This window comes from Hakea prostrata, chromosome 3 (genome assembly GCF_041222555.1).
Source record: "Hakea prostrata isolate BN-2017 chromosome 3, UWA_Hpros_2, whole genome shotgun sequence".
NCBI classification, from domain to species: Eukaryota; Viridiplantae; Streptophyta; class Magnoliopsida; order Proteales; family Proteaceae; genus Hakea; species Hakea prostrata.
Window position 1 is genome coordinate 1,151,176 of NC_142602.1, and position 15,364 is coordinate 1,166,539.

Sequence of the window (15,364 nt, forward strand, 5' to 3'; positions counted from 1 at the left end):
AATAAAAGTCATGCCAAACATCGCATAAGTATGGGAGACGGAGAATTTTATTCTCCTTTATTTTCTAACTGAAAAATACAGTGGAAAGTTTTCCAAATACAATTTTGAAAAAAATAAAATAAAAATAGAGCCCTAGAAAATCCAAACATAAAATAACCGTGCGCAAGAGCCATTCGATATCTGCAATGAGGATTGATGTGGCCCACTGAAACTCTAATATCTGCTGGTATTTCACACTTTCGTGGTTTCTGAGGTATTTAGGGTCTTCGAGAGTATTTGTTATCCCTGTTGTCACTAGACACTGGTTCGGCGGGGGCCTTCTACTCAATCGGTGACCGGCGTGATTATTGAGGGCTCTAGGGTTCTATTGTCCGGTATGAAAATCTGTATATGTACTCGTTGGTTGCAGGGTTTAGTGCATTTGGGGATTGGAATACCTTGCATGTCGCTAATTTGTTTATCGAGGGTTTTCGCTTATGAGGTTCTAGCCTTACATTTAATTAGTATTATATTTTCTTGCTGATGCAGTTGCTTATAATGTCATCAAACTCGCAGAAGGATCCTCCAACCTCTTGCAGCGATGGTACACTTTAATCAATGGATGTAAATTTAGATTTTATATTTTCATTTTCCTTTCTTGATCTCGCCTTTTTGTGCGTCTCTGTTTTGATTATGGAATTGATATATTGCGTAGTTGCATTTATTTGTCTGTGGTTATTGTAATGAAGTGAGTTGACGGCTACGGGTTGCAAATCTGGATAGGCATCTTATGTTTTAGAATTTTTATTTTCAGACCCCTCATAAGAGAAGGGGGGGAGCCTGTTTATGGCCGATTCATTAGTAGTGTTAACAATTTCGTGTTTAGCGTCAGTCATTAATCATATTCCTATGGTTATTTACTGATACAGCCCTAATTGGAGGGCAGTGATCCCAGGTTGCTGACCCATCTACCTGAGATTCTTACTCTCTTTCAGCTTTATTTCTTCGATTTATTTTCCATTTGTCGATTGTACTTCTCTTTTTCCCCTTTTATCATTATTTTCTTTTATTCCTCTCTTGCTATCCCTCTTTTGCTAACTCTTTCTGGCTTTTCTCTGGTTATATCTTTGTTTTCCCTACTTCTACGTGTTTGAATCTATGTAGCGCACCCCAGATTTAGGATAAGGTTGAGTTTATTGTTGATGGTGGTACTATGGTTATTCATTCTGAAATCTTCCCAGAATAACACATAGATAACTAAAAATAAAAATATTCCAAGCTTCCTTATGCCTTCTCTTATAAATTGTAAAACATTAATCTTAGGTAATGCTTCTTTTACTGTTTCTACTTTTTCTTACTAATTGGACTTGATTGTTAACCATATGACTGCATAATTATCATCATTTCTATCTGAATGGAAAATTCTTATGGTGATTAGTTTAAAACTGTAAGAGCAATGGTTGATTCAAAGCTCTGTGAAATTTATCTATTTACTTCTCCTGGTGTTTAGTAGTAAAAGGGGCACACCTTGGATCAGTGGTCAGTGGACCACAGTTGTAGCCTAAGGTCAAGGTATTGAAAACAATCTTTTAGTAAAAATTGTTGCCATAAGGCTGTGTAGGATAATTGCCCTGGACTCTGCTTGTGCGGAAGCCTTATGCATTGGGTTCACCCTTTATCTTTCTTGTGTGTAGTACTAGATAGTAAAGAATTTTCCTCGAGTACAACTGCAGAAGCAGTTTTCTAATTTGCTTTCTTCCCCCCGAAGTGCTTGCTTAACTTTATTTTTGTGATAAATTGTTAGATGCTCCCAATTTCAGGCTAATGGCGAAAAATACTATGTCCATGGTTTATAAGGGAAGTTGCTTCCAAAATACTCCATTTGCTTTAGTTCATATTATGACAGCATCGCTACAAGACAGACTAAGGAACACTTTTTGCATAGTCTATTGGGGTGTTAACTGTCATAATTTAGGTGGGATATCCTAATGTAATTGTTTTTGGAGGTGAGAATATTTGGGGAAGCTAAAATTAGTTGAGCTTATCCTGTCCTAATCATCGAACACCAAACTTGGACCTAATTCCTATCACACCCACTAGGGAATGTGATCTAAATCCGTTCCCCATACAATAATCATAAATTCTATACTCCTTATATACTCCTTGAAACCAAGAAATGAGACCCTAATTGCTCGGTAACTCAGCTCCAGCAATATTCCTCTATTAAAACCTCACAAACCTTCATTTATATACTCTTTTGTATCTACTTGACACAACGCAGCCATCAAACCGTAATATTAGCAAATCCAACCATAATTTTGACTAGGAACCCCAATTAGATATTGAATTTACCTTTTCATAGCAGATCCAGGAATTTTACTTGTAGATGATCTCCAACCCATCTAGAACTACATTAAGTAGTATTGGAGAATGAATGAACGTGGCCTGGAATTCAATGGAAAATGTTATTTTGAGATATTTTGAGATGCTTCAGCAATTGCAGGATGAATAGCTGTATGATAAATAGAGAACTATCAGTGATAGGTTGCAACAAATTGAGCAATGTCAAGCCTACTTTAGTAAGGGATGATAACATACCACATTGACGATCATAGGTATTGGATTCAGTCTCAAGTTCAGTGCCTCAATCAATAACAATACGAAGGAAGGCCCAATACAAGGAAAGGCCGAGACCTGTTAAAGGCAATTGAGAAGGAATATGGTGGTTGGTCTTGATCCCTTATTATTTATAATTGGGTAGTTGCTTTGTTGATTCTTTGATTTCATTTAATTTATCACTTGATATGGTAAGATGAAAGCTTGGTCAGCTTTGAGTGGTGGAGAATTAGTGAGCTAAGATGTAATGGCAAAGCACTTATTGGAATGGTGGAGGGACACCTATGTCAGAATTATTTACCACGTGTATTTGGAGGCCAACTACACGGTCAATGATATTCTTTTCAATAGACAGCACTTGGCATCCCCAGGTAAGGAGAAGTGTTCAGCTCATGTGATAATTAAGGATGATCTGCAAATAGAAAGAAAAAAGGGACTATTTTCATGATGTGAACAAGGGTCCCTGGCTGATACCCTAGAGTGCACCTCAAGGCCACTCCCAGGTGGTGCACCTAGGGCTAGCTGAACCCCTAAAAGGGGCATATTGGTCAATTTTTAGCCCTAATTAGATACTGAAATATAATTTCAGAATATTAGTTTTAATTTTCAGAGTCCAGTTTTGTTTGAAAGTCTTAGTTTGAGTTGGTAGTTGATGAGTCTTTCTTTAAGGTAGGACTTATAGATAATTAGGTCTTTTATTTCAAGAAAGAGTTCTTTAATTTAGGTGGTTGTTATTTAGTTGTAAAAGGGTATCCTAACTTATGAAGGAAATCCTAGTTAAGTTGGTTTCTAGGTTCTAGTTGAGTCCAAAGAGAGTCTCCCAGTTTGAGTCAGATTCTTTCTTTTGATGTAAGCCTATAAATAAGCCAGCCTATCATTGTAAAATGTAGTTTGCATTGAATAAAGAATTGATGTCTCTTGTGGAAATTGGGTCGTGGCCTTCTTGGGAGGGCCACGACGGATGTTCAAGTATTCTTCACTTCAATTGCTGCACCTTGATTCAAGAACCAGCAGCATTCATCTACTTCCAGCAGACTGCAAGTGCATACACCCCCAGCCCCTTCCCTTCATCGCTAGCCATCGCAGCCCCTCTCCACCTACTTTTCTCTCTTGCACACCTCGAAAACCCTACCCCCTCCATTGCAGCCCCTATTCCCCTCTCCCCAAACCCTGCCAGCATTCTAGAACCCTTCCCTGTGCCAAGAAAGAAAGGAAAGGAAAAGAGAAGGAAAGGAATGAGGGGGAAAAAAGAGAAGGAAAGGAAAGAGGGGGAAAAAAAGAACGCAAGAAATGAAAAGAAAGAAAGAAAAGAAAGATTCCCGAAGATCCCTCCAAGAATGCAAGAAACCTCCTAACTTTGATCCAACCTTTACCATATCCTTAAAATCTTCTCTAAACCTTACCAAAACAAACCAAATTATCCGTTTCCTTTTCCTACCAACCCTAGGGTAAATTTTTTTCTTTCAAGATCATCCTATAGGAATTTGGTAAAACCCTAACTTCTCCCTACCCACTCTTTTGGATCCAATTTTCTCTTCTTGCCCTTCCTACAAATCATAATCATTCCACCATATTGTCCATTTCACCCATAGGATTTTAGATGTAGTTGTTGGAAGATTCTCGTCAACCCTCGATTTTAGGTGAATCATCCAAGAAAGCATAATCGCAAAATTGGGTGCACATCATTTTGTATCGGAGCTACAGTTCTAACATGTCCTAGTGCATCATATCATAACCACGAATGAGCCAGGGATCACCAGACAATTGGAGCAAATCTTGAAGACGCAATAAGACTTAACCATAGTTGTCAAAGTGGCAAGGCAACCAAAGCGTTTGGGGCTCCGCCTAGGTAAAAAGGCGACAAACCGGCGTCTAGGCAGCAACAAGGTGACCAAAGCGGTTGGGTCATTTTTTTCTTCAATATAACTACTTTTAAACTACTTTTCAATACAACTACTTTCTATAATATGCTAAACAAATATTCAATAGTCACATTCATAAAAAAAAAGCATTCAAGAATCATAATTATGAAAAATTATTCAGAAAAAGAACACAAACATAAGTTCATCTCATCAAACCATGGTTGTCAAAGCGTTCGCCTAGGCATTTACTGATTCATTGATTCTTGATGTTGAGTATGGCTTATGCTTCACATTCTATTGCCAATGGGCACGGGGGTTCCGCTCACGGAGCAAAAAATAGGTTCTATGTTACTTTAGGCCTTCTAGTTCCTTTGCAGATTGGGCGTCAATTAAGCGGTTCAAAACAAAACGGTTGAAAAATCGCTTTGCCGCCTAGGCGGACGCTTTGACAACTATGGACTTAACTAGTTAACTCAATTTTAAGATTTGAATACAAGGGTTACTAATCTTGAGCAAGCGAGGGATGTAGATTGCATACAGACACCACCACCTCCCCCACCAATACCCATACTTAACTCGCAGGTGTACGTGCCCCATAGAGAAGAAATTGGCGGCACAAGGAGGTATAGAGATGATGGAGAAGCTGAACTATATTATCCCATAAACTTTAGAGGTAGAGACAGACATATCAAAGAGTCCAAGTATGATGACCCAATGTATGATCAACATGATATGGAGAATGGACAGTAGGGAGAGACCTCAAGGAGCAAAGAAGAGGTATAGACCACCACAAAGTCAAGCTAGAGTTGAAGGAGTTAGATGGTTCATTGGACCCTCAAGTTTTCTATGATTGGAGAGTTGCCCTTGGTGATTACTTTGATTGGTATGATATATCAGAAGACGGGAAGATGAGACTAGCAAAGGCAAAACTAGTAGGCGCGGCTAGAGATGGGTGGAGCTCTATGGAGTAAGAGCTATACCAGGAGGGCAGAGAGCCTACCACTTGGAACCAGATGTGGAAAGAACTTATTGAAAGTAATTGTCCAGAGCACTACAAGTTCAAACTCCAAGAGCAATTCCACTGTCCACACACTAAAGCAAGGTACCATGACTGTGGTTGATTGCATCCAACAGTTCGAGTCCCTAGAATATTGGACAGGCACTATAGAAAGCAAGCTCCAAAACTGAGTCACAGTTCAAACTTGGCTTAAAACCACACATATAACTAGCATTAGGAGTCATAAACATACTAGATCTATGTGATCTCTTTGACGAAGCTCTCCATGTGGAGTCCCTATTGGCTTAAAAGAAGCAATGTAGTCGAGATTATAAAAGAGACCCACCAAGCGCCAAACCCTGCACTTCCATTGCAATTGCAATAGCAACACATAGGGTGTGGAACCCTGTTAGAGCAGAGAACCGTGGGCCTCTCTTTAGCAATAACCCTAATGAGTGATTCTATTGTAATGAGAGAGGACACTTGTTTTGAACCACTTAATTGTCCCCGTGTCCGTTAGCAAAAGAATGTGAAGCATGAGCCATATCAACATCAAGAATCAATGAATCAGTAAATGCCTAGGTGGAGGCTTTGACAACCATACTTTGATGAGATGAACTTATGTTTGTATTCTTTTTTTGAATAATTTTCATAATTATGATTTTTGAATGCTTGTTTTTTTGGGATGAAAGTGACTATTGAATATTTGTTTAGCTTATTATAGAAAGTAGTTGTATTGAAAATTTTTGACCCAATCATTTTGGTTGCCTTATTGCCGCCTAGGCTCCCGCTTTGTCGCCTAACCGCCTAGGCGGAACCCTAGCCGCTTTGGTTGCCTTCCCACCTTGCCAACCATGGACTCTAGTTCCATGCACCAGCCAGTCAAGTCTAAATCCAAATCCAGATCTAAGAGAGACCCATGAGTGTACAACACTAGAGGTTGATGAGGAGTGTAATGAAGATAAGATCAATCCAAAGACCCAACTCAAGTTGATGTCTAAAATTTTAGTGATTGCTATTGAAGAGGAAGACTAGTGCCGGAACTCTATCTTCCACACTAGATTACGGGCAGGAGGACTCATAGAACATACCATCGTGGACGATGGTAGTAGTGTCAACGCAATTTTTGGGAGTTTCTTATAGAGAGCAAGAGTTAAGCCAGATAAGCTTTCCCAACCGTACAAGGTCTCTCTACACAATGATGCCAGGATGGACGTGTCAACCAGGTGTCTAGACCCAGTCGCCTGACACTCCTATTCAAACAAGATATGGTGCGATGTTGTTCGATGAAGATGGCTGACATAATCCTAGGAAGACATGATTATACGAGAAGGATGTTACTATCCCTTGCTGAGAGAACAAGTGCATCTTTGAACACACAAGGATGTTACTATCCCTTGCTAAGAGAACAAGTGCATCTTTGAACACATAGGACAAAAGATTGTGCTACTACCTCTGAACCTTATTGAAGATGCCAAGACGAGACAGGCCTTGTGCACCAATCAGAAGGACCTTACCTAGAGTATGCCAACCATAATAACCTAGTCCAGTGGAATCCCAAAGAGGCCTAGTTTGAAGATAGGCCAGTTGCACTAAAATCCTCAGCAGGGTTGACCTATTCGTCGGGGATGAACGTCTTCAAGAGGGGCAGAATTGTTGTGTACAAGGGTCCACACCAAGGTGGCACAGCTTGGGCTGGCTGAATTTCTAAAAGGGGCATACTGGTCAATTTTTAGCCCTAGTTAGATGCGGAAATTAATTTCAGAATCTTAGTTTTTATTTTTAGAGTCCATTTCTGTTTAAAAGTCTTAGTTTGAGTTGGCAGTTGAGTTCTTGAGTCCTAAGGGGTCTTTCTTTAAAGTAGGACTCTTATAGATAATTAGGTCTTTTATTTCAAGAAGAGTTCTTTTGATTTATCTGGTGGTTGATTAGGTGTGAAAGGTTATCCTAACCTATGAAGGAAAACTTGTTAAGTTGGTCTCTAACTTCTAAGTTTTAGTTGAGTCCAAATAGAGTCTCCCAGTTTTAGTTAGATTCTTTATTTTGATGTAAGGCTATAGATAAGCCAGTCTATCATTGTAAAATTTAATCTGCATTGAATAAAGGAGCGATATCTCTTGTGGAAATTGGGTCGTGGCCTTCTTGGGAGGGCCATGGTGGATTTTCAAGTATTCTCGGCTTCAATTACCGCACCTTGATTCAAGAACCAGCAGCATTCATCTACTTCCAGCAGACTACTAGTAAGTGCATACATTCCCAGCCCCTTCCCCTTCATCCCTAGCCATCGCATCCCCTCCCCACCCCCTTTCCTCTCTTGTGCATCTCGGAAACCCCACCCCCTCCATTGCAGCCCCTATTCCCCTCTCCCCCACCCCTGCCAGCACTCTAGAACCCTTCCCCTACCCCCTGTGACACAACCCTGCAGCTTCCTCATTCGCTCTCTTATCTCTATTGGCCCCCCCTCCCTTGCCTTTTCTGACTTGCGCAGATCAGAAAAACAGAAAAGGAAAGAAGAAAAAAAGAAATGAAGAGAAAACAAAAGTGAAGGAAAGAAAGAAAAGAAAGCAGAAAAGAAAATAAATAAAGAAAGAAAGATTCAAGAAAATTGCCCAAGATCCAACCAAGAATACAAGAAACCTCCCGACTTTGATCCAACCCTTTTTCCATATCCCTAAATCTTCCCTAACCCATACCAAAACAAACCAACTTACCCCTTTACTTTTCCTATTGATCCTAGGGTAAGTTTTCTCTTTAAAGATCATCCCTAACTTCTCCCTACCCGCCCACTTGGATCCAATTTTACATCCTTGTCCTTCCATACAAGCCATAACTATCCCACCATATTGTCCATTCCACCCATAGGATTTTAGATTTAGTTGCTGGAAGATTATGGGCAATCCTAAATTTTTGGGAATTCATCCAAGAAACCCTAACCCTAAAGTGGGGTTCACATCATATCACCTTCTTAATATTTCTCATGTAGATATCCCGATGCCAACTTGGAATCAAGGGACAATCCATTTAGTCAGGAATGTCTCAAAAACTCTTGCTGTCTAAAAGTTACTTGACCCTTAATTTAATGATTCATAGTTTCCAAGGCAACAAGGTGACCATAGGTGGTGGAGGGGTGTGATTACTGATTAGCCTACCGTGGCACCTGCCTAGGCGACTAAGGCCTCCTGGTGTTCTTTATTTCTCTCGTTTTAAACACCTACATGAAGCCACATGAAGTCATAAAAAATCAGCATTCAATCCCATCAAGTCTTCACTAATCATATTAAGTCGCATGAAGTCATCAAAATCGACATAGGGATTTAACAGAAGAATTAAAGAAGTAGACTATTGGAAGTTTAAAATTGACAAAACATACACTTGGTTTATGCTGTTCAGTCATTCTCTTGATATCTCGAGTCTCCCATTTGGTTTATATTGTTCTTAGGAAATATGATCTTATCAATTAGTAATTTAATTGCTCCCATTTTAGAGAAATGGTTTCCCAAGTGATTACGATCTTCCTTGCTACATTCCCCTATGCTTTGCACTTGCTTGCTTTAATGTACGTGTGCTACCTCTTCCCGATGTTTTTGCCATGTTATAATTTTGAAATTTTTAGATTTTAGATTTGAGAAGAACTCCAAAAATCTGGTTGAAAAATTCAGTTATGACCTTCCTCTAAGAATCTTTTTTATTGTTGCATTTACCTTTTCCCCCCCTGTGGGAATTTGTTCTTTTCCCTTGAATTAGTTTTATTAGATTAATTGGGGGGGGGGGGTATTTGCTTAGTTATGAGTAATCATACCTTATAAATGTACGAAAAAAAAGATTCTTGAAATGAACGAGGACATTGAGTTTAATATCATAAATGCGGCAGCTACCTAGGCACTCAAATTGCTCGGATGTAATGGCTTGACTTCTACAGAATAGCCAGATCAGAGTTATATATGGCTGCTGGGGTAATAATTAAGTAAAATTCTGCACTCTCTTCAGTTTCTTGTTAATTGTTATTTGTCAAACTACCATCGAAGCATTAAAGCCTCAATGTCTGAGTTACAAATTAGCTCACGTTACAACATTTCCTTCAAGTTGGTGCATAGATGTCGCACATGCTCAGCTTGCATAATTCTAGGAGAGCACAGTGGAAGATCTGTAGTAGTCTTTTAACAGTTTAGCTGAGGTACCATGTTAATCGAGATTCAAACAAGAGAACAAGGGAAGGAGAAAGGAAGAAGAAAGTAATAAATATAGTAGTGGAATCTTATGTCTGAAGTAATGATGCTCCACGTTAACAATAAAAAATATTTTCTGTCTTAGTGCTTCGCCGTTATGAAATGAGTCACTATGGTGTGTGTCGTGATGATACGGCTTGAGAATACTTGCTTGGGCTAGGGGCTAAAGAGCGAGAAAGAATCCGTCTCCTCCAATTGTTGAAGTGACAAGCCTCGCTCTCCTCTAATAAATACACCTTCACTTAAATTTGCAAGGCATTGATCATGTGGTATAGTTCTTGCTCCTTTGCATCTTACTCATTAGATCTCTCGTTCAGGATCCTAATCTCAAAGCATTACAGCCCACTCTTGCCTCAGCCCCTCGATCTCAGCATATTTAACGCCAGGGGTCTATCTGAGCTTTTGGAGTTTATCATCCCAATCTTGCTACTGCTGCTCGGCTAAGTCCCACAGTTTTGTACTTTTTGACTTTGACTCAGCAATCAAGCTATTTCGGTGTGTAACAGAGGATGTCCTCGGTTAGAGATCTAGACCCTGGGCTCATAATACGTAACAATACTAAAGGTTCCTTCGACTGAGGACGAGGATGTTTCAGTAGGTAGTGTCATGATGGGAGGCCAAAATTTTACCATCTGTCATTGGCCTTTGTCGTTGAAGGCAAGGTTCAAAATGTCGCCAACACAAGGGGTGTCGGTGGCTGTCGACACCACTGAAACCCTGAAATGTCGGCGACCTTTCGCCAACATCTAAATGGGGTGGGATGTGGGAGTCGGGAGTTGGCATTGTGGGAGAGACAGAGAGATGGTGTAGAGGCCAGAGAGTGGAAGAGAGATTAGAGGATATAAAGAGACAGAGGGAGAGAGAGACCAGAGTTGCAGGCTTGCAGCAGAGGCGTCTCCGTCATTGGAGTCGGAAAAGGACTCTGAGTCTTTGTGGGAGAGAGACGGTGCAGAGGCCAGAGAGCCCGAGAGCAGGAGAGAGATTAGAGGGTGTTGAGACAGAGAAAGAGAAATCAAAGTTGCAGGCTTGCATCGGCGTTTTTGTTGTCAGAGTCGGAGAAGGACTCTGACTGCCCTTGTCGACATCGACGACGACATCATCGTCATCATCTCAAGTGATTCAGATCTCTGCCTCAAGCTTCTTCTTTGTAGCAACGACTGGTCGGAGATCAAAGGGAACTCATACCACCAGCAGAAACACTCAGTTCCGGCATCCAACAGCACCAGCAGAGGCCGAACTCATACTGCCGGCAGAAAAATCTTCAATTTTAGCTGGTTTTTTGCTGGTTCGGCGATAAATAGCTGATTTTTTGGCGATTTTACTGTGACTTTTGGTATCCATCGTTTCGGTGCTTGGTTTCGTGTTGCTTATGAGCGACATGACGATATTTCGCGACGGCAGAATATCGCCGACATAATGTACCATGGTTGTAGGGACCAACCATATAGTGAATTAACTCCAAAGAAAGAGCTACTGTCTGATCATCCTACTTCTACAGTAGCAGATGCAGCAAGAGACTAGTAAAAGATCAAAAAGGCCACACTAACCATGCCTCCCCAGCAGGAGTAATCCTGAGGTCTGTATCCTTAGTATTTTACTTTTTGCTTTAATGGGGATTAAAGACACATGTATAGAACCCAACTCTAGATGTATTCTTGATAAAAATAGGAAAAGAAAGAAGTTGGGGGGGGGGGAGGGGAGAGTAGGGTTACAGTGCAAACAACCAGCCTAGCCAGTTTTAACCAGAATCTACATTTTATTTCTTTTCAGATCTGAAATTTCATCTTAGCACAAGCTATTAGAAAGAAGAAAACCTAACCGGTAAGGGGACACAATTTAACTAGGAAATCAATCTTAACAGGGAAACCAAATATCTTATGTAGCTAAAGTTCTATAATTAAAATATTACATGTTTCTTAAAGAGAATATGTAATTATCCTCTTTGATTTAAAACCCAGATTTTGGTTGTATTTAGCTGATGCTTATTTGTAACCTCCCCTTTTTTCCTCCTTTGACGATATATTTTATTTGTTAACCTCAAACAACCAAAATTTTGACCTGATACTGAGTCTGAGTTTCTAAGGGTTATGGTCGACCCATGAGACTGCTGTTGCATGAGAGGAATTAGTTTATTTTATTTATTTATTTTGTTGGGGGGAGGTGGTATCATGTTGCTTCATGTTCTAAAGTGATACAGGTGGGAGTTAGTTTCTTTGACTGGCACTTTCATATTGACAAGAATTGATTCTTATAAATGCCCTTTCGTGGTAATAAAAAATTGGAAATTAATACTGTGTGGATTTTGTGCTTTCATTGTATTATTCATGGTTTCTTAGTTCTTCCCATATATTTTTTACTGCATAAGTTTTAATTATAATTCTCTACACTTCCAATTTTTTCCTTCTAGGAGAAAAATCTGGTTCACCAAAGGGAAAATCTGAAACATCTTCTGTCGAGCCACAGTCAGGACAAAGAAGGGAGGCTTCTCCGTCGGCAACTGGATTTCCTTCCAATCCTTTTGATTTTTCTGCAATGACTGGCTTGCTTAATGTAATTTCTAAATTGCTGCTTAGTATTACTTCTTTGACATGAATGAGTTGGGCAAGCTCCTTGTTTTGTATGGCTTATTAGAGTAATTTTCTGTTATACATTCTTGTATTTCTTGTTATTGTTATTGCATATCTAATATGCTATAGGTCAAGAAACACTGGATATTCGCTGTCATTAATAAAGAAATGAGTGGATATACATGCAGAAGAGAAGCCATGAGTTGGAATCTCCTTTTTACCCCTGCATTAAATAACTTTTGGAGATCAGAATTTTGGAATGATGTTGCCCTAGATCCAATAGGATCAACTAGGGCTCAAACACGGCTCAATAGAATTCCCAACAATAGAGAACAAAAAAGTGAGAAAGTAGCAGAAAGCAGGATCTGATTTACCTAGAGTCCACTGCTCCCCAGCAGTGAACCTTCTACCACAAGACAACCAGGTTCTTCCTTGCCTACTTGAACCTATTTCCTCCCCCAAACCAGCATCCTGGAGTCCCATAACTGAGCTGCTTAACTGCACCCTCTTTGCCCAACACCTGTCCCTTTTATTATTTTTATTTAAATTACCACAACAGCTGGGTTGACTACCAGCCCCTTGGCTGGCACCACGAGTGTAGACTCATGTAACCTGTGGCCTATCCACACCTCCCCCCTTGTGTATCCGATGTGAACCAGGATTTAGGGTTTAATTGAATGATGGAAGCCTTAGGTCTAGGTCCACCCTCAGGATCCTGTTCAAGTGAATCAACAGTCAATTAGGGTCCAGAATACCCTACAGCTAAATGAACTAGGCTGGTTAAGGGGTTCTGTAGTTGGGAAAGGTGTAGTGTTAGGTTTGGCTGGGGTTTACAGGCTAGTTTTTTGAATTTCAATGTTATTCCTTTGCTGTAGTTTTATTTTCAGACTGGAATTCAAAAACTAGGATTTTGGAATTTAGGGTTTTTGAGAATCTAGGATTTTCAGGGTTAGGGTCAAGTGTCTCATGGGGTTTTGTGAGGTTAAATCTAGAAGGGCTTAGGGTTTGGATGAATGGTTGAAGAGAATTAGAATTTGAAATTCTAGGGTTTAAGGTTTTTAATGAAGAAAATGGAATTGCAGAATTTTCTAGGGTTTAGAGGGAAGGGAAGAGGCTGGAACCTAGGATCGGTCTTGGGTAGGGGGATACCTTGGGTTTATGTTAGGTTTACTGGTTTTTAAAATCCTGGAATTTCCAGAAGTGCTGCAAGCTTTGAAAGAAGAAGAAGAAGAAGAAGAAGAAGAAGAAGGAAAGGGAAGAGAGGGGTGCGATTAGTAGTCTAGGGTTGAGGAGTGTAGGGGGTTAAGGGATTAGGGTTGGTGAGGGGAATAGGGGCTGCCACAGGGTTCAGAAGGGGTTGAGGGTGACCTGTGATGGGGGAAGGGGGCTTCAATGTCAGAACTAGGGTAGGGGGAGGGGTAGGACCTGCGGATGGGCGAAGAAGGGAGGGAGTAACGAGGGACTGGGGTGGGGTTTTATTACTTGGAGCTGCAAGGATTCATGATTCTTTACAAGATTTCTTCAGAATTTACTCTCTCAAAGCTGCTGCAAGTTTCCTTCTAGGGAAGCCGACTCCTGACTTTGCTCCTTCAAATCTCAGCTTTATTTTCATTAATCATAAACTGCTTTTTTACATTTTAGAGAGGCTTATTTATAGCCTTTAGAAGGAACTCAAAAACTAGGACTCAATTTTAAAAGATAAATCAAACTGAAAGTGCTATTTGGAAGGACTCATATGCATACGAGGATTCTCTCATATCTCTCTAGAAGAATCCAAATTGAAAACCAAGAGTAGTTATGGAATCCTTGCAAGTAGTGACTGCCTTACAACTTAGGAATCCTAACCCAACAAGGACTCTTTGATAACTTAACGAATAATGACTCAAACTCAAAAGTAAAATTAGATTTGAGGTCTGGACCCAAGTAAACCTTAGGTACCATTTGAAGAATTTGAACTAGGATGTGAAAAATTAAACGTTTCCACAAAATTCCAAAATTTGGATTTGTTTGTTTAGATGGGTGGGATTAAGGTACCAAGATGACTTGAATTCTGAAATTTCAGATTTTTTCCTTCTAATTTGACGTTTAGTTTCAGTGAGTTTTAGGGGCCATTTTGCCTTGATTTTTAGTGTCTAGCCTAATTTGAGGCCAATACACACATTGGGAGTGTTACTTTTACCAAAAACCTAACCCAAAGTGGTATTCTTGATCGAAACATGCTCAGCTTTATGCAGGTGAAACTGGTGGAACATGAATTTTATCCAATGTAAATTACGCATATGATGCAAGAGAACACTAAGGTCTTCATTAAAATGCAAGAAAAAAGACAACTACTAAAATTCAATATAGAAGTAGTCAAGTACAAGTGTAGACGTCAATAGTCAGTACTCAGTAGTATATGGTTAAAGCAATACAAGTGTAGAAGTATAACATTATAGTATATGAATCAATTACAAATTACAAGTACACATCAGACCTACTTTAAACTAGTAATAGCTGTTGTTGCAGGTTCATCCCTTGACTTAGGTAGCTCTGCGAATACTTGACAAACTTAGCCTACGATATGTGATGCCTATTGTGATTGACATACTAAGTCGTTGCCCTTTTGTAGGTGGAATCATCAGCATAAAATAGCCTACCCATCTTACACAATGTGTCGTAGGGGGAATGACTCCTATGACCAGTGCTCGGAATAGGATATGTCGAAGTTATTGATTCTATCTTTGGTACTATTACTGCTACTGGGATTGGCACTACTGCTGGCCCCGATGGATATCCAAAGATGGAGCCCCCAAATGATCCGTGTGATCCATCCCCATATCTATATGCAGACATATTGCTTGAATCATCAGAGGAGCCACCATATGCCTCACTATATGCACTCAAACTAGCAAATGATTCAGTATATGCCCCATTATATGTTCCACCATTTGCTTCACCATGCGCTTCACAATATGCTCCCTTATAGTCATATCCTAGATATTCGTATCTATCTCCGTATCTAGGCCCATAAGCCTTGTATGGTGTAGACCTGTCCACTCTCCCTGCCATCAAACCCCGTCAAGCCTTCCAAGCTAGCCATGTTAGAGACCCTCTGGCTCAGTGGGTGCAACCGGC

At 40.1% G+C, this 15,364-nt stretch overlaps 1 protein-coding gene across 1 annotated transcript in view; it reads left to right on the forward strand.

Annotated features, from left to right (window-relative positions):
• The first annotated feature begins 229 nt into the window (after positions 1-229).
• Positions 230-15,364, forward strand: part of LOC149019837 (ankyrin repeat domain-containing protein 2B-like) — a 31,937-nt gene continuing 16,802 nt past the window's right edge. The window contains exons 1-3 of the mRNA XM_089147817.1: positions 230-374; positions 529-583; positions 12,088-12,230. Of these exons, the coding sequence (XP_089003943.1) occupies positions 538-583; positions 12,088-12,230 (189 nt within the window). The 5' untranslated portion in view covers positions 230-374; positions 529-537. The remainder of the gene's footprint in view (positions 375-528; positions 584-12,087; positions 12,231-15,364) is intronic.